The 26,053-nt window shown below is 39.1% G+C and overlaps 1 protein-coding gene across 1 annotated transcript in view; it reads right to left on the bottom strand.

Moving 5' to 3' along the window:
• Positions 1 to 26,053, bottom strand: part of LOC121271161 (voltage-dependent P/Q-type calcium channel subunit alpha-1A-like) — a 760,453-nt gene that overhangs the window by 640,835 nt on the left and 93,565 nt on the right. The window contains exon 3 of the mRNA XM_041176921.1: positions 20,955 to 21,215. Within this exon, the coding sequence (XP_041032855.1) occupies positions 20,955 to 21,215 (261 nt within the window). The remainder of the gene's footprint in view (positions 1 to 20,954; positions 21,216 to 26,053) is intronic.

Genomic DNA, 26,053 nt, shown 5'->3' with positions numbered 1-26,053 from the left:
TCTTTCCAACAACACAAAGAAGTGCAATCTGCATCCTTATATTTCCAAATCTATCACAATCCAATATTCTTGGCAGTCTTTCAGGTTTAGAATAAATTCTATGAATATTAATTTATCAAAAACAAAAATTGAATTAGTTGTAATGATTGGATCGTGTGTGGTAATGGAACATGTTACAATGAAATGCTTGCAATGGGAAAAATGCACGTAACTTATAGGTGAAGGTCTGCATCTTGTACATTGATGGAATTGGTCCAAGTTGGGGGAGAAAATCAAATAGATGAAAACTAAAATGGTAAGACTATGTTTGGAAAGGTTTGAATGAACAAGTAAGTTTTTTTGTGTTGGGATGGCAAAGTTTTGTGCTCTCTGTGGCTAGTTCAGTTACAGCCAACTAAAAGCCCAGTTTATTCATAGATTACTCAAAGACAAATGTTTTTAAACTAACTGAAATTCTTAAAAAAAAATTCTTTAATTACAATTATTTTCCCATTTTGTGTTTTTGGGAGAAAAAAATCTCAGTTCCAAAAATGTTTACTGTTCGAGTTCAATTATAAAACAAGCTGGTACACTACTTCAGAGAGACACAGAAACTCTCTTCTTCAAATTTAAAACCATAAAATTAATAAAATAGTTAATCTTCTACGTTCCTCAAACCTACACATGTATTTTTGGCTGTGACTAATATGCCTTGAAGTTCTGGTATCTTGTTCAAACAGGCTCCTCTGTAAATCACGTCAATTCAAAAAAAAACAACCAGCTAGTGAACTTTGTATTTTAACTTAATGCACAGTGACAGCAGGTTTTGAAATAATCTAATAATGGATGACATGGTAAAGCTTGCAAATACCACATCAGGAAATGCCCATTTTGAACCTTGCTCATATTGTGAGCATCGTAGCTGTACTTCACGAGGGAGTCGAAAGGGAAGTAAAGTCACTCTTGATCACTCTCAGACAACTTACATTTCCACTTGGTACAGTGCTGTATGTACAAGTTGAGTAGTAGGCAAATGCTTGGTTAAGGACAGAATGTGGCAAACTGAAAGGGTGAATATGAAGAGAGTGCTGATTGGTCGGCAAGAGACTTTGCCATGGAGAATGCACCATTGATGGTGACTGACAATTAACTGCCGAGCGTTGTTTGAAATTGAAGCCAGGCAGCTTGATCCTGATTGGTCAATGCATTACCCTTGAGGAATGAGTCAGCAAATGGCTGTCACTTATTTTGTTTGGCCGAAACAGGTGCAATGCGTACACATATTCTTTCTGTCTGCAAAGAACAGGGCTCTGCGTATTAATATATGTAGCTTCCAGTACACGCAAATGTGCCACATTGCAAGCCTGACTGACAATCTTAAATTGGTTGTCAGTGTAATTCTTAGCACAGTTAGGATTATTTAGCCAATAGCAGTTAGGATTATTTAGCCAATAGCAGTTAGGATTATTTAGCCAATGTATTCCAATCACAGAATCACATCTAATGTTGGACACTGTTTTGAGTTTTGCAAGCACGAGCTGGTTGTGTATGGTCTGTACCCTGGCCATTGCAAACAGCAGCTGGGACATGCTGTTTGATATGATCCGCCGGTCTTTGGGATGTACCACCTACATATCTAGCATTACAATGGCACTGAAATTCATATACCACATTATTCATTTGTGCGATAGGCAGAACATCTTCTAGTCTTGACGGCAGCATCCTGCTTCACCTGGTGCTCAAATTTTTCAGATAAGTTGCCCTTCCAGCGTAATGAGGTAGACTGGCACTTTTCAGGGCCAAAATTAACAGTCTTAGGCCTGTTCATGAGCTTGTGTGATAGTCAGTGTGACATGACCTGATCAGGGTAGCCATGATCCTACAATATGCCTTTGATGTGCCCTATTCCAGCATCAAGCTTACATGGTAAGCAAATGACTCTGGCCCTATTTACAAGGTTGCTGATAAGACCAATCTTATAGTGCATGGAACTATAAGAATCCCAACGCTTATATTGACCAGCGAAGGTAGGCTTGCAGTAGATCGTGATAGAGAATCCCCTGGAAGATTTCTCAACTTGTACAACAAGGAAGGAAAGTTATTTGAATGCACCATTTCATACGTGAATTTGAGCACAGGATGGAGCCCATTAAGACATGTAAGGACATTGTCACATGCAGCTGTGGATTTAAATATAGCAAACATATCATCCACATGTTGGAAACATGCGAGAGGTAGGAGGTTAAGTGTCATTCCATCGAAGACACATTTTTCATGGAACCCAACAAAGATATTTGCAAGAGCTGTGCCTAGAGGGGATCCCATGGCAACAACATCTATTTGGGCATACATGGTGTCGTTAAACCAAACTCAATTGTGCAATTTGCCAAGGTCATAAGTTCAATGAATATTGATTCACGCAACGGAGGCGGGTCGTGATCAGTGTAAATATCTATGGCTTCCTTAAGTGGAACATTGGTGAATAGGCTAGCAATGTCAAACGAGCAAACGGACACAGCATTGCTATCGATATGCAACTCCTGTACGACCTTCACAAATGTGAAGGAGTCCTTCGTGTGGAAAAATTGGTCAAAATTGGTCGTAACAATTCCCCCAGCCATTTGGCCAATTCATGTTGCAAAGAGCCGGTCATAGATAAAAAAGCAGCTTAGACGTGGCTCTTTTTTCAGCAATACTCAAGTTATGTACTACCAAACAATCATGATACGTTCTCATAATATAGAAGTATGAATTTAGTCATCGATGCCATTAGCACTAGGGGTCAGCTTCTGAGGGAGTAAAGTTTGTCCAGTTCTCTTCTACGTCATAAGGAAGAGGAAAGTGAAGCCTTGGAACAAGGTTCCTTTTACATGCTGCTCAATTGCGACATCTGTGTCACAAGAGCTAGGATTTTCCATCAAGGAAAAAACAAATGATAGTAGCAAGGCAAAGTGAATAAATTTTAAAACCATAAACTAACATGAGAAATTAATTGACGATTCTGGATATTTCAGAACCTCAATTATAAAAGGGTCAAAATTTACTAAAACCAAATTCCTTATCAAGTACTAGTGCCATGTACTAAGAGTCAACTTTAAGAGTGAATTTAACACAGCCACATTTTTAGAACCAGAAGCCAGTTGCCCTCAAATACTGTTCATTATAGAGAAATTTTGTCAATAGCTGTACATTAAAGGTTTGAATGCTCGGTCTACAGTTACAATTTATAGTTAATTTATTTTGAAACCAGTCAGACTTTTTTTTGAGCTATCATTTGCTACAAGTTACCATCAACCTTGAAGCCTACAATGACATTTACACCCAAATCAAAATTGAAATCACAATGCAATAAGGCTTAATCTATCTCAAGGACATGACATGCAGAGAACAGTTTAAAGGTCTGTATTTCCACTAAGTTTATAGTGATCTGCATTTACCAGGTCAATTTGCATGACAACTAGGTATCTCAACATCTGCCCACAATAATTCGCAATACAAAGTCTGAAAATATTTTAAGTGTTGTCAAGTAGATGGTACCACGCACTTAACCTTAAAGAACTTGCAGTATTTTCTGTTTTTGTTTCAGATATACGGCATCTGCAGTATATTTTTTGGTTTTCAGTTTCTGTACTATAAGAAACTATTAAGAAAAAGGCAATTGCTGCATCAAGAACAGTTTCTGGACCTGAAAAAAATACATTCTGGCTTATTTTAAAGAATATTCTGCAAAACTCGCTCCATTTCAGTACCATTTCTCTATAATGAACAGTATTTGAGGGCAACTGGCTTCTGGTTCTAAAAATGTGGCTGTGTTAAATTCACTCTTAAAGTTGACTCTTAATACATGGCACTAGTACTTGATAAGGAATTTGGTTTTAGTAAATTTTGATCCTTTTATAATTGAGGTTCTGAAATATCCAGAATTGTCAATTAATTTCTCAAACAGTTGTTTGCCTCATCAATACAATTTAAGAAATTCTCTTTACCAGGATTTAAGTTAGCACAACAAACAGCTGCCCTCAGCCAAACCAGTATCAGCACCACCAATAGCTCCCATAGAGCCACCAAACTTCAGGACTCTGGACAGATAATGCTCATTAAGTTTCCAGTACTGCAGTGTCTACTGCTTATTGAGCACTAGCTTGTATTTAACATTTAACTACAATTTACTGTTAAAGTCGAGTCCCTTTCAGTCTTAGAAATAAACAAGCTCCCTACTGGAAAGGCAGTTACAGTTAGTTAATTGGATAGCTAGTTACTCCTGATTCTTCTAGCCAGCAGTGCCTGATTCACCTCTGTAGAATTTCAGCGAGCATAAATACAGGTGGTCCACCTTCAACACCTCTTTGTATTTTTGTCTGTGACATTTTTTGATTATCTGCTCCTATCACTGCTTGTTTGTCCCTACAACCACACCACCACCCCCTGCCACTTCTCTCTCCACCCCCCCACCCCCCTTAAACCAGCTTATATTTCACTCCTCTCCTAATATTTACTCAGTTCTGTTGAAGGGTCATGAGGACTCGAAACGTCAACTTTTTTCTTCTCCGCCAATGCTGCCAGACCTGCTGAGTTTTTCTGGGTAATTGTGTTTTTGTTTTGGATTTCCAGCATCCGCAGTTTTTTGTTTTTATAAATACAGGTGGTCTTGCTAAGCACATGAAGTAAGCAAGCATGAAGATAGCAGCTTGTGAATGACTGCAATTTGAGACAGAGTGTGAACTTGGGAATTTGTTGAGTGAGGGAATCTTATGAGTTAATCTCTTTCTAAAATCTAGCCACTGTCATTTCATGTTAGCATGCTCCATAGACAACTGAAAGCAGATGCAGTTGTAGATAGGCATGAATGCGCCTTTTCACTTAATGTGAATAACATCTGTATTAGCTGAAAATGTGAAAAGCATTTAATCATCTAGGTCATGTCTGAACGGGTCAGGTTCACAGAAGTTTCCTTTGCCGTTCCTTTAAAATCAACTTTAATAGATGAACCTCTGCACTGGTCACAATATTTTATATATCAATCCTAAATTATTAAAAGATTAGTGTTTAGTTGCCCTTGTAGCAATGGAATTGAAAATGCTTCAATCTCATGTTATATTGGACCTATCATCCCTACAGATGGGAGGCTTCCATCCCATCTGTCTGCATAGAGTTTGATGCAAATGCCCCAAAAGCGAAGAGACTACATTCCAAAACACAGCTTCTCCATTCCTCTAGCAGTTTCACATATCTGGTGGTGGGCCAATCTGAACAGGTTTTTTTTTAAATCCCTTGGGTCAATCTCATGTCCCAACTTCAGTTAAGAAACCAGCACCACAATTCCTCAGGTAATGATAGTTGAGTTTGAATGTGAAGATTAGAACGTCTAGGTTCGAAGTCCAAAAGTCATGCATGACAACTACCAGCCCATCATATTGACAGTAATGGAAACAATGGGAGGGAGAGAATACTGATTAGCAAGAGGCACAACTGTTTAAAAATACTAATAAATAAAATAAACATATTTAAGCTGAAAAGCCACTGTCATTCATTGGTGCTTGCCTGCATTCAGTAACTTAAATACTTCATAAAAGCATTTTAAAGGAGGAATAATATTTCAGATTATTTTTCTATTTAATTTATTAAGCTTTTGATTTAGTGCACATCATGCTTCAATTAGTCTGCATCATAACAATAATCTTACGTATTTCTAATTGGTTTCATGGGAAGTGTAAACACTATTTAATTCACTTTCTCCCAAACTTCTACCTTATCCATTGACTTACTGTAAGCAACATCTTAGGAGGTCAACTAGTACATTACTTCAGTTTAAGACCATGTGGATATACAATACTTAAGAATAATTTCAAAAAGGTTGAACAGCATAATTAGTGCTAAAAAAAAATGCTTTTGAAATTAAATGCAACAGATTGCATTAGTGTAAAAGTATGATTCTTTTAAATACTGCAACCTCCTCTTAATTGAGTGAGTAATGTATCTTCCTGAAGTGAGATTCATATATCAAACAAACATGTACAATAGTTAATCTATCAACTTTGTTTCACATCTTAAACCAATTTATTTTGCATAGAATGAGATCTGTCCTCATTATACCACTGTCTGGACTACATTTCTGGACTCTGAGGAACAAACAAGTTACAGCAGTGTATGCATCATCTCATGTGTAATTTGTGCATGTTACTGTATGCATACTCTGAGTAACTGCATGATTATACACTGACGTATGAGCACAGCAGTTGCCTCACTAATCAAGTATTCAACTGTACAGTAAATTTTAATTTTCTATTGAAACTATGGACCTATATATTGAATTGCACTAAATCTTCATTTCCTATTGGTCGCTCTTTAGACGGCACATGGAAAACCATAGTCACCCTCCTCCAACTTTTCAGCTAGTCTCTTGAAAAATGTTGAGAATGATGGGGTACTGTCACCTTCTGGCATTCTACATGGTTTTAAATAAGAGTCATCAGGCTACTCAATAAGGCACCACAGTGCATCATCTGCTGCCTGCCCCAACTTCCTCCCACACAGATACACATACCTTCTAGTAGGTAATGCTTATAAGCAATTCAGGGATGGGGCTCCTGGTTCATTTTTCTCTTCCCCAGACCCTAAGGTAATCAACAAATTCACAAAGACCAAAAATCAAACCTCAGTGCCATATCAAACAGTGCCTTTGCCCATAAAGTATTCCAGGATAGGGGAGAGGGGTAGCCTTTTTTTCATTATAAATATTTAGCAATGAATACTCCACCTTTAAACCACACCTGGGAAAATCCCATTCTTATTCTGTTAATTCTTTTTGCTTGATCTCATCATTCTGTAATATATCCTTCTCCCAGATGAAATAGATTAATACTGACTCCAATTCTAATGATTAAATAAACCAATAAAAATGACAAAGCATCATAGGATCTTGACAAAAAACACAAACTTTGTACTTGAATTTTACAATCAGCTTTGGAAAATTACACAATTTTCTGAAGCTTGTATTTGCTATTACATTCTTGACAGAAAGGGAAAAGGCACAGAAGGTTTTGTTTAATGAAATTTGAATCAAGGTGAGAAACATCAATGTTCAAAAAGCCGGACCAAGATTCTTCTCACGTGGAATTGTCATTAGATCCAAGGGTAAGTACCACAGCCTATAAAGCAAGAAATACGGACCAAAATGGAGGCCCTCTCCCACCATAGCAGGACTGCCGATTTTAGAACATAAAAACACTAGAAATAGGAGCAGGGGTAGGCCATTCGGCCCCCCAAGCCTGCACCACCATTTAATAAGATCAAGGCTGATTTTCCCCAGACTCCTCTATCATGCCAGCTTCTCATAACCCTCAACCCCCTGATATTTGATATTTCAAAAATCTCTCTCTCCTTTAAATACCTGCAGTGATCTAGCCTCCAGAACTCTCTGGGGTAGAGAATTCTAGACATTCACTAGCCTCAGAGAAGAAATTCCTTCGCATCTCAGTTTTAAATGAGTGTCCCCTTATTCTGTAACTATGACTGCTAGTTCAAGATCCCCCACTAGTGGGATCATCTTCTCAACATCAACCCTGTCAAGCCCCCTCAGAATCTTGTACGTTTCAATAAGATCACCCCTCATTCTTCTAAACTCTAATGAATAAAAGCTGAACCTGTTTAGCCATACTTGATAAATCAACCCCTTCATCCCAGGAATCAGCCTAGTGAATGTCTTTTAACCTGCCTCCGATGCCAATATATCCTTTCTTAAATATGGGGACCAAAACTGTACACAGTACTCTAGGTGCAGCCTCACCAGCATCCTGTACAGTTGTAACAAAACTTCCCTATTTTTAAACTCCAGCCCTCTAGCAATACAGGCCAAAATTCCATTTGCCTTCTTAATTACTTGCTGCACCTACATGCTAACATTTTGTGTTTCATGCACAAGAACACCCAGATCCCTGTGTTGCACTTTTTTTGGAGTCTCTCTCCACTTAAATAATTGTCTGCCTTTTGATTCTTCCTACCAAAGTGCATGACCTCACACTTTCCTACATTAAACTCCATCTGCCAAGTTTTTGCCCACTCACTCAACCTGTCTATATCCCCTTACAGATTCCATATGTCCTCATCACAACATGCCCTCCCACCTATTTTTGTATCGTCAGCAAATTTGGAATACATTACATTCTACCCCCCTCCTCCAAGTCGTTAATATAGCTAGTAAATAATTGAGCTCCTAGAACTAATCCTTGTGGCATTCCACTAGTTACGTCTTTCCAAGCTGAAAAAGGCCCATTAATCCTGACTCTCTGTCATCTATGTAACAGTGTTATTTACCAGGTCTTAAAACTGTTTTTGCAGCCCCAGAAAGCAGCAATAGTACAATTAGACAGGAGGGAAATGCACCAGGAGCACTTGCTCAATATTCCACACTACTGCACAAGGAAGGCAGAAAAGACACAGCCAGAAGTAGCCCAGCCAAGGCAGAGGGAGGAATTGAAAGGTTGGGGAGTGAATCAAAGGTAGGCATCACTTCCCAAGTTTCCAATCACTCCCAACACTCTCATTTTGGGCAAGATCATGGAGAAGAATATAGCTCCCAGTGTCATCATTAAGCAGTCAGTGGTCAGGTGCACCGTGGTTAGATTCAGCTCTCTGTCCCCTTCCAAAAATGTACCTCACTATTTTAAGATATTTTGCGTTTTCTCCTGTTCTCTCTTTTATGTTTCTTCAAATGTGATTAGTTTTTCTGAAATAGTCTCACCAAAAATAGATTTCTAGCATTTTCTGGTTTTGTTTCAGATTTCTAACATCTGCAGTTTTAAACTCCTTGTGGCTAAAAACAATCGCTGCTTTATAACAAACTAAAATACCCTTGGACTGTTATGTCAGCTTAATTTGAAAGACAGATCAAAAGCCTAGACTTTAATGGAGTGCTGACGGCATCAAGTTTTATTTGGTAAGGCAGAGCTGTGCAATTTTTCTTAGAATTTCACGGTAAATCTTGCAATTCAGATCATGAGATCAAGCATTTGTTTTATAAAATGCTTGTCAGAAATTGTTTCACGAAAACATCATTTTATAGATCAGGAGCAAAATACTGTAGATGCTGAAAATCCAAAATAAATACAAACAAAATGCCATAAATACTGGAACAAAAGGTTCTGAAGAAAGATCATTAGCCTGAAACATTAACTCTAGCTCTCTTGTGATGGCCCCATGCACTTTTGGGGAGAAAAGGACTATATCCTATGTTGGAGCGGTGATTCCTTTAAGAACTAGGCTTCTTTGGAAGATGCTTTATTGTAAGCGTCTACCTGTTTTTAGTAACTTATCATGTAACCATGAAAGATAAACAATAATTTTAAAAAAGGGCAAGCAAGAAGTTAATTACAGGAGTGAATTGATTCCCGAGTGTGGTTCTGTTTTCAAGCAGTTCAGTTTTAGATTAGAATAAACTGACTGCAGGCAACATCTTTTTTTTCAAGCAGAATTCAGTTGAAATTCTGTGTACTGGCTAAAAAGGTTTAAAGCTCTTGATAACTGAAGGACTCTAACAGCAAGTTGAACTTCTAGGCTAGCCAAGCTGAGAAGAAAAGAGAAAAAAGCCCCGAGATGCAAGACTCCAGAGATAAAGAACATTAGAACTGGAGAGTTCTGACATGAGGTGGCTACGTTTAAGATACTAGCAACGCTGGTATTGAACTAGGAGTCTACAACTGTGGGATGTTTGGAGGAGGTTTGAAGGGACAGACTTACCTAAAGTAGAAAGCCCAAGAAATTTCAACCCTTAACGAATCTTGAAACACTACTCAGACTAAGTGGTTAATCTTCCAATTCCTGAATAAATATCTGACTTGAGCTTTTTGGGGGTGTAAGTCAAATGGGTGTAGAACGAAATTTGAGTTAAGTATGATTTAGTGTACAAGTAACTGTGTTCATTGTATTTTTAGTAATTTTAATGTAACTGACTATTTAAGACAAACTGTAGTTATTAGTATTCCTGCTCTTGATTTTTGTATGGTGGCTTCGCTCTTTTAGTAAATACCTGGGTTTTCAGATTTCCAAAAAAGAAATTACTAGTCTCTACCGAGATCATAATACTCTCCACAAATGCTGAATGGCCTGAATATTGCCAGTATTTTCTGTTTTTTATATTTATCCTTTTGTAGATGCCACCTTAACAGCAGTCTATTTAACAATTAACTATAAAAGAGAGGGCAAGAGAGTGGAGTACATAGTAGCTTCATGGAGACCCAGAATGCCAGGTGGCATCAGCTATGCCACTGTGTGGAGGAAGAAATGCCCAAACAGGAAGGCTCATTCCTGTGGCCCCTCTCACACTGCCCTGGGTCTAAGTAAAAGAGGAGCTGATAGCCTGTATGTTCTCTGCATGAGGCGCAAGGAAATTATTTTCATTTAAATAACTTTAAGAGAATTGATAAGTTGCATAACCAACTAGCTTATATCTATTTTTGTTAAGGATTTATAGTACACAGTTTTTGAGTCCATCATATTTTGTTACAGATGCAAAACAATCTTTAAAGAAAAAGAGAAAGACAATCTTTTCCTGCTTTTGTTTATGACCCAAGGAGGAGCTAACTAGCTCCTATTTGGTTTTACAATGTCTCTTATTACAGTAACTTTGACCTTGTAGTTTTAAGGACCTGGCTAAGATACAAAAAGCTCCATCTTAACAATAGCATAATTTCATGCTTCTGTCCTTGCATTCCCTACAATAAGCAACATCACAACAGATCCACTAGTTTAAAATCAATACTGATTTTTTTTTTTTTGTTATTTCTTCAGGAACATACATTGTGAAATTAGTACTTAAAATAAAAATCTCCTCTTTGCAACCAAAACAGTAAATCCTTGGAATTTTTGTTTTAGTAATGGATACTTCCTAAATATTAATTAAGCTTTCTGAACCCAAACCTAATCCTAACCCACTCATCAATCTTCACCTCCCAGCTCCCTGTCCTGAAGCTGCTGACTGTTTCTCTGGTATAGTTCCATAGGTACTGGTAGCTCCTCGAGGACCCTACCCTGGTGCCCATTTTCCACACGCTAGCCAAGACAAGGTGGACAGCTTACCACCACAGAAAGCATCAGAATACAGTCCAATCCTTCCCTCATCCCAATATTCATGCACAAGGACTCATCCTTAAATAGTGATCAAGAAGTGAAACTGGACTGATCCTGCCTCCTTTTCCCAGGGACACTGGTTTATTGCTGCTTCAGCTAACGGCAGATAATTCAGCATAGACTGGCTATTAAACCTGGAGATTCCTGTGCCACACTACAGTGTACCTACCCAGTAGACCAATAAGGGAATAATACAATCTTTACTGAAGTGCTCTGCTTTTACTTTCTTCTCAGTTCTAATCTACATACGTTCTTCTCAATTTTAATCCACATAGTGAAAAATAAAACCTCTTGTCACTTACAGCCATGAACAAAACTGCTAATTAGGGAGAGTAGAGTGGAGTTGTAGATTGCTGATATATAAAAAAAAATCACTTTGAAATGTCATTGCATGCTATGGATACCAGAGATATTTCAATGCTTTGACCTTATCTTTCCAATATCTAAGCCACAGCATTTTAGGCACAAGTACACATAATATTATGTCATTATATTATTACGCAGGTCATTAGCTTCCCACCTCCTGCTCAGCTTTGCAACAAACAAGCCTACTTGTTGCTCCATGTGTCTCTGGGCCTTTGCTCCTGGCTGACTCACTTTCCAATGTCACTTGAACTGGAATTTAGTACTGCTCCCTCCATTTTCATGATCTCCAATAAGAAAAAGCAAGGAATGAGAAACCAGGGCCATTCCAGCATCCCCAGGAGGAGTAAAATATCCAAGTGTGCTTTATTGGAGAGGAATTTTTTTTTGCAACAATAATCAAGGGTGTCTTATTGTTAGAATCTCAATTAGAGATCAAAGCTACAAAGTATTATGATTAACACTAACATGCTATGCTCAGTTTGATAGATTTAAATTTTATTTTGAATACTGAACATGGGGTGCTGACAGCCCAGTCAGTCTTTACAGAATTACACCAGGGGCTGCATCATCTGGTTGGCAAGCGGGAGGGCAGGGTCCGCTCGCCAATGCCTAAAATGTCGCAGGGTGACGTAGGGCTTGCGTCCCAACATCATCCTGCGTCATTTAGGTTTTCAGTTCAGCCGGCGCGCAGCCAACTCGGCTGCGCACCTGCCGAACTGTCAATGGCCACTCAAGGCCTTTAAAAAAGTAATTAAGCCAATTAATAGACCTGCCTGTCCAACCTTAAGGTTGGCGGGCATGTGAAGAGCCCAGGCTGCCTTCAGAAAAATCATGAAACTTCATCCACAGGAGGGATGAGGTTTCATGAGGGATTTAAAATGTTTATAAAATGGTGAAATAAAAGAAATTGACATGTCCCAGTTCATGTGACAATGTCACATGAGGGGACATGTCAGGAATTTTTTATTTTACACTTCCAAAAATTTTTACAACTTCCAGCGATCTCCCTGAGGCAGCATTTTGCCTCTGGGAGATCTGTGCACTCTTTCGCACACGAAAGAGCACACTCCCAGCTCAGGGAATCCCCCCCCCAACACAGGAGCGCATAGTGCTTCCTGGTGCACATCATGCTGGGCGGGCCAAAAGGCAGCGCACCCCTGACCAGGGGCACTGATTAAGAACCTGCCCGCCCGCACCCCTGCACACACCCACCCAACAGGGGGAAAGTGTTGCCCCTAGTTTCAGAATAGTGACTAATCAAGTTATGAAATGTTTTCTTCACAGGCCAGCTCCTTAACTTAATATCACCAGCTGAACTGTTTATATAAGAAAAAAATTCAGTGGAAGAAATGAATAAGGGAAAACAAGTGGATGTTAATGGTAATTCTTCTGCTATTTTTTTTTTGCAAAGTGCTCCTGGTGCCGAGATATTTTAATATCAATCCAAAAATGAAGGATTGAATTCAAAATCCTCATCCTTGGCAAAAATCCCCATGATCCCACTCCACCCAACCCTTGTAACCTGTTCCAGCTCCTACCCACTGTTGTTCCAATTCTGACTTCCCAGGCATCCCCTTCCTTGTTACTTTCGTTTATTTATTCATTCATGGGATGTGAGTGCCAATGGCAAAGTACACCAAGAATTACTATTATATAGGGAGTTCCAGAATTTTGACCCAGTCATAATGAAGGAATGAACTGAGGCAGGCCATGTCCATATGCAGCAAGACCTGGAAAACTTTCAGGCTTGACCTAATAAAAGAAAGTAACATTCGGGCCACACAAGTGCCAGGCAATGAACATCTCCATCAAGAGAGAATCTGACCATCTCCCCTTGACATTCAATAGCACTACCATCACTGAAACCCTCACTATAACTTCTTGCGGTGTTTCCATTGACCAGAAACTGAACTGGACCAGCCATATAAATATTGTGGCTACAAGAGCAGGTCATAGACTGGGAATACTGCAGACAGAAACTCTACTCCTGACTCCCCAAAGCCTGTCTACCATCTTCAAGGCACAAGTCAGGAGTGTGATGGAATCGTCTCCACTTGCTTGGATGAATGCAGCTCCAACAACACTCAAGAAGCTTGACACCATCCAGGACAAAGCAGCCCACTTGATTGGAACCCCATCCATCACATTCAACATCTGCTCCCTCCGCTACCGATGCATAGTGGCAGCAGTGTGTACCATCTTTACAAGATGCACTGCAACAACTCACCAAGGCTCCTTCGACAGCAGCTTCCAAACCTGTGACCTCTTCCACCTGGAAGGGCAAGGGCAGCAGATGCATGGGAACCCCATCACCTGCAAGTTCCCCTTCAAGCCACATACCATCCTGACTTGGAAATATATCGCCTTTCCTTCACTTATACTGGGGTCAAAACCTGGAACTCCCTCTTTAACAGCACTGTGGATGTACTACACCACATGGACTACAGCAGCTCAAGAAGGCAGCTCCCCATCACTTTCTCAAGGGCAATTAGGGATGGGAAATAAATGCTGGCCTAGCCAGAGATGCCTACACCCCATAAAAGAATAAAAAATACATATTTTCAAGTCAGCGTGGTATGTGATTTGGAGGGGAGCTTAAGTTCTTAGAACTGTCATAGGGATCTGCCATCATGGGCCTACACTATAAAGTCCTTCTTCCGCACCTTTGAAAGCATCTTAGTCTCCGCCTATTCTTCTTGGTCTCCACCTATTCTTCTCTTCCAGTTGAGCATGTTTCTCCTTTGCAAAGCACGTTGAAATATTTTCCTGCATACAATGTGCTATATAAATGTAATCTAGTAAATGGTCCCATGGCAGTGGTCTCTGATGGATGATTGGGGGTGGTGTGTGGAAGGGAGCAGGATGGAGATTAAAAATTACTACCAGGATTCTGGTCACTGATCATTGCCCAGCAAATTAGCCAGCAAGTGTAAGCTTTTGGGTGTCAGGTGAGGGCCAGATTGGGTTTGTCCATCATATTCTTTCATAATTAAGTAACCTCCTTACACTAAATCACGTCACTTGTGAAGGGTGATTGCAAATGTGAAACTATCTCAGCAGGAAGTCAGAGCTTCAAGAAAGAGGCAGGGGAGAAAAACAACAAACAGTTCAAAACTGTGCTGACACAGGTTTGGGAACTAGCCTAACTGAACTCCTCCACCACTGCCCCCAACCTACAGCACCACCCCCTGCAACAATTGAGCAATTGAAGCACTGAATGAGCTGATATGAAAGGGACAGGGCACTAGTGAAAGGGAGCCAGGATAAAAACAAAATACGTTAAATGTATTTGCACAAAATCAGTGCTATATCCAGTTTTGATAAACAATGTTCAATGGACCCAAGTCAGAAGCAAAATTACTTGCATTTGTATTTAGATGCTAAAAGAACCAAAATATTGCTTCAAGTTGTTATACCATTTCATGGTTTGTCAATGCAGAGCCTGCTGTAGCCAATATTGTGTTTTTTTAAATAATACATTTTTAAAGATTATTACAGCCACCAGGGAAAGGGATGTTAATATCTATGGTGGCTCTTTACTGCTGAGTTCAGTAGAGACATAATTTAGATAAACTGATTTCAATTAAGAGACAAGACTTTTCAATATTGGGCCCACAGATTCTGCATTGCTCAATTTTAAAGAAAAAAACACAGGGAATTTAATCAGGTTTTCATGTCATTTTCATTCCCTTTACTGCACTGTTTATCATTAAGCTTTATAGTACTGGCAGAGGATCCTATGAAGCACATGCTTTAGACACAGTATATCTGATTTTATTTAGATTGCAGGTATTTTCTCCTTTTTTTCTGTGCACTTCCTTCTCCAGGCACAATGCTAACCTCTTGCTTTCTCAGACATTTCTATCTGTTGTTAATTTAATAATATATTTGTGTTCATACTTCCTAGTGTGCAACCAAGGCACTGAAAACTGGAAAGTCCCAGGTCCATTCCCTGGCCTGTTCTATGTTAATCAATTTCAACTTGTGCAAGCCAGGGAGTAAGACAATCATAGTTGCAGCCCTGATGCAATCAATGGATAGCGCATAAAAGTATGTGATTTTGAGCATAATCAGGGATACCGTCCACAGTTGAAATAGCCCACTACCACCAAAGGCCAGCGATCAAAACCTGGGGCCATCCCATTTCAAGTGGCTCAGTACCTACCTGGACAGAATGTCACCAAGGGGAGGTCTTCAAGGGGAGATATTTTAGGGTTGTTAAATTACCAACAGTACTGTTTTCATAAGGTTAAGATGAAAGATTAATCATCATCGACTAGTACTTTCAATAATAAGAGCTCTGAACTCTAAACTGCATAGTTAAAATGGACCAAGTTACTCAAAGTACTGCCACACTACACACAGAGAAGTTCAGCACATTGGGAACATCTATACTATCACTTTCACTTATGTAGAACGTTTCATATTACAAAATGGTCCCTGAGGTGTTTTACAAGCAGAGTGGTGAGCACTAGGCAGGAAATGGGCTCATCATCACCTTCTCAAGGGCAATTAGGAATGGGAAATAAATGGTGGCCTTGTCAGCAATGCTCAAATCACATGAATAAAGTAACAAAAAAAGATTAGGGAAGATGACCAAAAGCTCAGTTGAAGAGGTAGGTTTTGAGGACAAAGAATTGCAGGAAAGGCATAGGCAGAAAATTGCAGAGTGCAGAGGAATGGGATGGACGGTAAGCCAGAGTTAGAAGAGAGAAGATCAGTGTTGTGAATTGAAGGTAATTGCTGAGGTAGAATTGAAATAGTCCTGTAGAAATTTGAGGATGAGGATGTTGAAATAGATACATCAGGGCATTGGGAGCCAATGGACAACAGGAATTATGAATTTGTGGGCCTTTTTCTGGCATAGGGAAAGCACCACATAGAGAAAAGCCAATCGCTCAGTCTCATCAACTCAATATCACTAGCTAAACTCGGTCCATATTTTGTTTGTCATTACTCCACATTTATCCTCTAACACTAAAAAAGGGGGTCAGACTGCAAGTGAACAGGAATGCACTGACAATACTCAGCACACCTGCAGGGTAGCTGCAGAACTCCCCATCTCTGATTGTTGTAATTATAATTTAAAGATTAAGACAAGTTGATAACCATGTTAAAAAAGCAAACGAGGTTCTAGGTTTTTATAAATAGAGGCATAAAGTACAAAAGCAAAGAAGTTATGCAAGTTCATAAATTACTGGTTAGGCCTCAGCTGGAGCATGGTATCCAAGTCTGTGCACCACACTATAGGAAGGCTGTGAAAGCAATGAAAAGAGTGCAGATGAGACTTACTAGAATGGTATCAGAGAAGAGGGACCAATTATGTGGAGACAGCAGAAGCTGCTTCTCTTTAGAGCAGAGAAGAGTTGTGAGGAGATTTAATAGGTGCTCTAAAATTATAAATGGCTTTGATAAAAGCAAATAGGGAGAAACTGTTTCCACTGATCAGAGCATTGATAACCAGAAGCACAAGGAGATTTTTCTTTTATACACAGCAAGTTAGAATCTGGAATACACTGCCAGAAATGGTAGTGGAAGCAAATGCAATAGTAACTTTCAAAAGGGAATTGTATATATACCTTAAAAAGAGAAAGAAATTGCAAGACTATGGGAATAAGGCCAGGGGTTTGGGAGTTAAAAGGCTCTTTCAAAGAGCGGTCACAGGAAGGGTGGGTTGAATGACCTCTGTATTGTAAGATTTTGAAATTGCAGAATTTCAACAATAATTCTGTTATCAATAGTCATAAGGTTAAGGAAATCATTAGTAGTAGTGATACAAGTTAAGTGAGGTTCATTTCTGGAGCAGCAGTATTGAAAAGTGTGCTAAACTTTCATCGAACTTTGGTTAGACCACACTTAGAATACTGTGAACAGTTCTGATCTCCAAATTATGAGAAGGTTATAGACACATTGTAGAAGGTGCAAAAAAGATTCATAAGGTTGACACCGAGACTGAGAAATATACCTATCAGTAAAGGTTGAAATTGCTCAGGCTCCTTTCTTTAGGAATAAGAAGGCCGAGGGTAATCCAACAGAGGTCTTTAACATTATGAAGGGGTTAAGGCAGACTTGAAAAGATGGTTCCATTTGTGGGGGTGTCCAAAACTAGGAGCTCTAAATACAAGTGTCACCAATAAATCCAATAGGGAATTCAAGAGAAGCTTCTTTGCTTAGGGTGGTAAGGATACAGAAATTGATGCTACATGGAGAGGTTGAGGCAAATAACATAGATGCATTTAAGGGGAAGGTAGATTAGCACATGAGGGAGAAAGGAATAGAAGGCTATGTTCTTAGGGTCAAATGAAGAGGGGTGGGAGGAGGCTTGTGTAGAGCATAAACACCGTATAGACTAATTGGGCCTTTTTCTGTGATGTAGACTTTATGCAACTATGAATTTGGGATTCTCTATGGAACAGAAAATTTAAGATGATCCAAGTGAATTTTTCAAAATTGTTAAGGATGTTAAAATGTTCTCCATTTTAAAAAAGGGTCTAAATTCTAGGGAGTGCAAAACAAGAGTTTGGAAACAAGAGAGCACAGAGTGCAACAGAACTGTAAAATAAATTATCAGGGAAGGTGCAGCAAGTGAAAAGCATATATATGAATGGGATTGAGATATATGAGAAAGTGTGTAAATTGGGGTTAATTTATCCAAAAAGACAGTATTGTTGGTCTTAAGCTTTGTATAAGAATTTTTCAGATCTAAATTTATATTATTTACATAATGTATATTCATATACATAAATGTCTATAGTTTACACTAACACTTAGAAAATTGTGTTTTGTGCAAATTGGCTCAAATTTTCGGAAAATCAGTAGCATTAATGTGCTCTATGCAAAACTTTACACTATCCGCCTACTTTACTGTCTCACCAAATGTCTCTCAAACTTCTACCATTTACTCCACCATACCTTAAGTAATGCCACAGTGCTCCATTAGGGTCTTCTTTTAATCTTAACATTGAACTGATAATACCTTCAGGATCAGTCTAAAATTTTGGTTTTTTAAAAATTATATGGAATCTTGTATATCCCCAATAAATATACAGCATTGAGGCAGATGTATGATTTACAATATACATTCCCTTTGCAATCGTGATGGACCACACAATATAACAGAGCTATCACACTCACAATATTAGGGGAAACTCAGTTATGCTTACAGAGTGGTTGAAGTGAACAGTATTGATACATTTATGCGGAAGCTAAACAAACATTAGATGGAGAAGGGAAGAGCCGGTTATAGAGGTAGATTTAGACAAGGAAAGATGGAAGGAGGCTCATCAACACTGGCATGGACTGGCTGGGCCGAATTACCTGTTTTTGTGCCATTTTTTCCTATGTATGTAATCAATGCAATGCACAGACATTTTCCATTAGTTAACTAACCAATCACAGTAATTTACACATACCTGATTGCATATAATTTGATATCACTGTTAAACTAGTGCCATGGCACAATTGAAAATAAATTTAATTTCTATAGCACTTGCTATTTACAAATTCATATTTCAGAACAGTGAGTAGGAAGTGAATATCTAGCAGGAAAGAAGAGGAGCAGAAATGGGTAGAGTCAGGGGCAAAAGCACAAATTAAAGGCAAAGGTCTGGAGGCATTTGAAGGGTGAAACTGACAGAGCGTAGAAACTATAAAGGGAGTGTGGGAAAAGAGGTCCAAAGAGTGGACAGACAGTAATTGAAAATAACCTCGAACAAGAAGCAAACTGCAAAATGTACTGAAGGATGCAAAGGGGATGTATGACTGGAGGAGATCTCAGAGAAAATAAGGGCCAATGCTGTGTAGGGATTTGAAGGGGGGCAGGGATGGGAACAAGGAATCTTAAAAGTTAATTCTCTGTGGCACAGAAACCTAAGCAAGCTCAGAGGTGGATCTTAATGTAGATAAAAACATGGAATTACAAGGACAGCATCTGAAAAATATAGTCACTGAAACGATAAGATGATGGATTAATTATGAAGAGGATGAGGGATAACAGTGGGTGCAGGCAATTGTGCAGAGATGAACAAAATTGATTTGGGGGAAATGGTCAGTGTAGTCCTTTAGATAGTGGTCTTTCACCTCTTAGGTCTTGGTTCAAATCCAGCCCAAAGTGCTGGGATGATTATTTACTCCATCTATTGGTTGTAGAAGTCCCATGTGAAATCAATTTGACAGTCTCAATCTACTTCCCTATGAAACTAATTTTATGAGAAAAAAAAGCCTACAGGTCAGTTAGTATTGTGGAGGGGTGAGTAGGGGTGGCAGGCAGATTAGAAGTCTCTGTGCCATACCTGATCTGAAATGCTTGATTCTGGCATTCCTCGGCACCAACAGAGGCAGTAACTACAGTTCAATGAAGAACGTGGTTAGGTAAGAGTTGGGTATCATCAGCATACAGATGAACCGTTCCTGGTGGAGTGAACTCTCATTACAGATGTGTTTGTATTTGTTTTTTTTAAATGTAATTTCTTATTTTGTTTCACAGTGCTCAAATGATTGGTGAAAACTGGGTAGAAATGTAATAAACCTCTGTGTAAGTATAGAGTCTGAACAGGTATTACATAAGTAAAGCCACTAGCTTCTAGTTAGCACCAAAAAATAGGCAGAACACAATTTCCAGAACTTGGGTAAAGAATATGGACTCCAATTAATAAAGATGCAATTTAACTTAACCAATCTCTATAAATCCCAATGACAGAAATTCAGAAACACGAATACCCAACTTGTTATTTTTCCATTCTACTCCCAGATGCATGCGGATTAAAAAAAAACTATAAAAGTGTTGGTTAGGATTTTGTACCAATTTGTACCAATATAGACTCTAATCAATCTATGCATCTCATCTGTATGATCATGTGTCCAGTGGAGTGCATGTGACTATGTGAACACACGCATGAAATAAATCCTATTCATCACCCCAACCTCTCTGAATGGTTCCTTAAAATAGGTACAGCCCCACGTCAGCAACGCCAGTTAATACATCCTTCTCCCATTAGGCATTTAACTAGCTCAAAATCACTACAAAAACAAAAGTCTGCAATTACATACAAATAAAGGCTTTGATCATTTATTCTAAGGAAAAAGCTATGCTTGGACGGGGTGTACTGATAACAATTATAAATATTTGAAATTCGGCTGTATATATTCTCTCTCAAAGTGAAATTGGCTGTATCACAGTGTGGAGGAATTTTTAAGCATAGCAACATTTTTAATAGTGATTGGTTTTATTTTGGGTTTTTTTTTGCAAATAGTCCTCCGACTGCAATGGCAGTGCAATCGCCATCCAAGTTACATGTCACAGTAAATGCTACCATTATACCAGTGAAACTGACATTATGCTATAATTTATACTAGCGAAACTGACATCTGTACTTTCCAGCGTGAAATTAACATCGTTTTGATTCATCAATCAACCGAGAGAATTTGTCGGCATGCAATAATAGTTCAAAATATATCAATAAATTAGACAAAATAAAAAAGGATATGGCCATTCAGTGATCTTTTTGGCATATTTTCTTACAAAGTTGTCTTCACTGAAGAGAAATAGAGATCTGTTAACTGTGAAGCAGTTTTGTCGGACTGGGATGGGATTGTAGAGAGCCATGGTCCGGGCTCTTTGGGCCATCGACTGCTTGTACATCCTCTGAGGTGCTCCTGGCGGTCCGCCCTGGCGGCTGCCGCCGCGTCCTGCGCCTCCTTGGCCGGCTCCATACCTGGCCGGCACCTCGTCTCCAAATCTCGCCATTCTATAAACAGATGCCAAAGATCACCATTCAATAGAGAAATACGGCAACTCCACATTACATCCCATTTGTTCCAATACTGGTGCACATGCAATTAGTTTAGTTTTTTTCCAGATTTTTTTCAGTTTTTCATTGTCCAGCGCGTAATTCCTTCATAAAACTGGATCATTTGCAGATTTAAGAAATAATTTTCCCTCTCTTCTGTCAAAAATCAGATCCGATATTTTCTCGGTCGTTTTTGCATCTGCAGTCTTTTTATTCTCCCGATCGCCTTTGCATCATCTGCATCTCAAAGCTGTAGAATCCCAGAGTAAAATCCACACAGCCTCCCAAGCAAACATCAACCATCTACTCATGCCTTTCATCGGCTTCCTTCAGATGCTGCATCGCCAAACATTTTTCGTTCTCTCTCAGGTATTTATATTAACCAAAATCTAGGGTGCAAGTGCCCGATCGACTGGCTAAGCGTAAGCAATGGGGAGCATCTGATCAGATTTATGCAGCCAACCAACAACCCACAGCATCAAAGCTAGCCACATGATTCCTACTGCCCAATGAGGGGCCAAAACCCAGATTTTATTCAAAAAGGCCGAGGGAGAAGAAAGCCAACACTTTTTCATCCCCCGTTTTAAAAAAGGAGCCACCTGATTTGGGAGGAGAGTGAAGCAAAATTGGATTTTAAGATATCAACTGGCAACATTACCAAGTGGTCAAACCCCAGGTTAAGTTATTAGTCCTTTAAGAGTAGATCATTTACTGACCCAGATTTTGTGATGCCAAGAAAAGCAGTTCTAGTACTTTGTATTAACATTTGGTCAATATAGGGTGTTTCTTTCTATTCACCCACTTCTTCCATGAAACCCCTCCCAGTTTGGAGGCATGTAAGGTAACACTTCATAATGCCCAATCTTATATCTACACTATTTATCCTCGATTCTTTGACACAATATTTTACTTCTCAGCCATTCAGAAACCACCATGTTCTATATGGTTTTTTAATCATTTTTTTCTTCATTTGCCCTTTAACCCTCAGCCCTGGTCCCCTAGCTCAATACGGTATTCATCCAACTCTTTTTTAAAAAGTGTTAATTACACATTAATTGTTTTACCTGACAGCCTGTTCTATATACTCTGTGGCGAGTCACAAGTCCTTCTAATTGCAATCATTTCTTCAATTGGTTAACTTTATATCCTTGATTTCTATATCCCTCTTCTAAATTAAATAATTGCTTTCTTCCACATTATCCATTGCTATCAGAATTTTAAGAACTTGGATTACATGTTGGCCCTTTCTTAATCTTTTCTTGTGCAAGTATCCTCAGTCCATTGAATCTTGCTGTAGAACCAAGAATGCCAATTCTTGAAGTTCCCTTTCAGTCATGGACTTTTGATGTGTCTTCATATTGGCTAACAAAATTTTATTGGTAATGGGCTTGTAAAATAAATTACCAGGGAAGGCCAAAGCAACATACGAACATATGAATTAGGACGGGCGTAGGCCAATCGGCCCCTTAAACCTGTTCCACCATATAATAAGATCTAGGCTGAACTGATTATGGTCTATGATTTCCTGTCTACTCCCTTTATCCATTGATTTCCTTGTCAGTTAAGAATCTAACTCACTCAGCCTTAAAAATATTCAATGACCCAGCCTCCACTGCTCTCCGGGGTAGAGAATTCCACATCCTAACAACCCGCTGAGGGAAAAGTATTCTCATCTCAGTCTTCAATGGGAGACCCCTTACTTTTAATCTGTGCCCCCTAGTTCTAGTCTCTAGGGCAAACATCCTCTTAGCATCCACCCTGTCAAGTCCCCTCAGGATCTTATATATTTCAATAAGGTCACCTCTCATTCTTCTAAACTCCAGTGGATACAGACCCAACCTGTCCAACCTTTCTTTGTAAGACAACCTTTTCATCCCAGGAATCAGTCGAGTGAATTTTCTCTGAACTACTTCCAATGTCATTACATCCTTTCTTAAATAAGGAAACCAAAATTGTACACAGTACTCAAGATGTGATCTCACCAACACCTGTAAACTGCAGTAAAACTTCTCTACTTTTATACTCCATTCTCCTTGCAATAAACAACAACATTCCATTTGCTTTCCTAATCACTTGCTAAACGTAGATGCTAACTTTTTGTGATTCATGTACCAGGACACCCAGATCCCTTTGTACTGCAGAGTTCTGCAATCTCTCTTCATTTATGTAATATACTGCTTTTCTATTCTTCGTGCCACAAGTTCACATCTTCCTGCATTATACTCCATCTGCCAAATTTTTGCCCACTCACAAACTATTCATATCCCTTCGCAGACTCCTTATGTCCTCTTCACAACTTGTCCTCCTACCTATCTTTTCAATAAACTTGTAGTATAAACTAGTATAAGAGACAAATAGATTAATTTGGAGCAAAATGGAGACAAAGCAGGATTGGCATCTTTCAAAATGAAACAACATCTATCATTGATTCCACCTAATCCACCAAATCTCTCAAAGATAAAGTTCGCAAACTTTTTGATGACATAGCCACCATAATTTCAAATGCCTATGTTAATTCCATGATGTCAAAAAGCTCACAATTCCCAGAACCCATTTTAAAATATAAGACAACAAGACATGAAATAGCAAAAGGCTATTCAGTTCATCTAGTCACTTGCTTCTACAAAGGATGTACAATCTGCCCTATTAAGGATTCACACCTCTCATTTAATGTCCTGGGGAAATATTTTTCATGAATACTTCCTAACCAGCAAAGGTTCTGAAAGAAAATTTATATAGATGAAAACTTATCCATCATTCAACTTTGGCATGAAAGCAAACAATGAACAGAAGACAGAAAAAAAGTATTAAACTTAACTAGTTCAACAGTTTTATGATAAATAGACACCTTCTTCAATTTAACTGTCAATAAAATCACTGTGAACAGAGTTTCCCATTACTTCTATCAGTTATATTGACAGAGCAAAGTTGGCTAGTACCTTGCTAATGCACAGGTGACTGTTTAGTTTTCTGTTTAGTCATCAATACACAAATCAATAAATAATGTACACACACACACACGCATGCAAACACCCACACACCCTATATATTTAAGCCATACAAGCTATATATCGCCATATATTTAAAACTCCATGGCCAGAAAGCTGATTTTACAAAGTTAACCACAATGCTTTTATAAATAGAGACCGATTATGACCGTGTTATTTCCCCATGGAACTCGGGTTCAAATTTAGCCTTGGCTGAGGGGATAAAAGCCAGAGGTCCTAAGTGAAATGTGAAGTCTTTATTCAATTCCTAGCAGACATGAATACATAGCACAAATGTATCCATAGATTGGAAACCTCACAAAGATGTTTGTTGCAGACAGAAAAAAATTACAGTACTAATAAATTATCACCAGAGGTATTCATGCTATATTGAAAGTTATGTACTGGGTCATTCGTTCTCAAACAAACGAGTACCAGTAAGGTATTAAAAGTCAATGGGAAGTGGGGGAAAACTCTCCATGGGTTGGAGTCATACCTAGCACAAAGGAAAGTGGATTTGGTTGTTGGAGGCCAATCATCTCAACCTCAGGACATCACTGCAAGAGTTCCTCAGGGTAGTGTCCTACGCCCAACCATCTTCAACCGCTTCATCAATGACGTTCACTCCATCATAATAAATTATCACCAGAGGTATTCATGCTATATTGAAAGTTATGTACTGGGTCATTCGTACTCAAACAAACGAGTACCAGTAAGGTATTAAAAGTCAATGGGAAGTGGGGGGAAACTCTCCATGGGTTGGAGTCATACCTAGCACAAAGGAAAGTGGATTTGGTTGTTGGAGGCCAATCATCTCAATCTCAGGACATCACTGCAAGAGTTCCTCAGGGTAGTGTCCTACGCCCAACCATCTTCAACTGCTTCATCAATGACGTTCACTCCATCATAAGGTCAGAAGTGGAGTTGTTCACTGATGACTGTACTGTTCAGCACCATTTGCAACTTCTTAGATGCTGAAGCATTCTATGACCAAATGCAGCAAGATGAAGACAACATTCAGGCTTGGCCCGATAAGTGGCAAGTAACATTAAAGACACATAAGTGCAAGGCATTGACATATCCAACAAGAGAGAATCTAACTATCTTCCCTTGACATTCAATAGCATTACCATCGCCGAATCCCCCACTATTAATCTCCTGCAGGTTACCATTGATCAGAGGCTCAACTGAACCAGCCATATAAATACTGTGGCTACAAGAGCAGGTCAGAGACTGAGAATTCTGCTGCGAGTAACTCATCTCCTAACTCCCCAAAGCACAAATCAGGAGTGTGATGGAATACTCTCTACTTGCCTGGATGAGTGCAGCTCCAACAACATTCTATAAACTTTTCACCTTCCAAAACAAAACAGCCTGCTTGATCTGTACCACATCCACCATAACATTTAATCCTTCCACCACCAATGAACAGTGGCAGCTGTGTACCATCTTTAAGATGCACTACAGCACTCGTCAAGCCTCCTTAGACAGCACCAAACCCACGACCTTTACCACCTAGAAGAACAATGGCAGCAGGCACATGGGAACACCAACAATGCAAGTTCCCTTCAAGCCATACACCATCTAGACTTGGAACTATATCACCGTTCCTTCATCGTGACTCAATCAAAATCCTGGAATTCCCTTCTTAACAGTGGGTATACCTACTCCACGTGAGCTGCATTGGTTCAAGGAGATGGCTCACCACCATCTTCACAAGGGTAATTAGAGAGGGGAATGAATACTGGTCTTACCAAAGGCTCACACATTCCATGAAAGAAAAAAAGTCAATAACTTTCACTATTTGTC

Source organism: Carcharodon carcharias, chromosome 30, assembly GCF_017639515.1.
Source record: "Carcharodon carcharias isolate sCarCar2 chromosome 30, sCarCar2.pri, whole genome shotgun sequence".
In the NCBI taxonomy this organism is placed as follows: domain Eukaryota; kingdom Metazoa; phylum Chordata; class Chondrichthyes; order Lamniformes; family Lamnidae; genus Carcharodon; species Carcharodon carcharias.
Note: the sequence above shows the minus strand (reverse complement) of the source record. Positions and strands in the feature narration are given on the sequence as shown.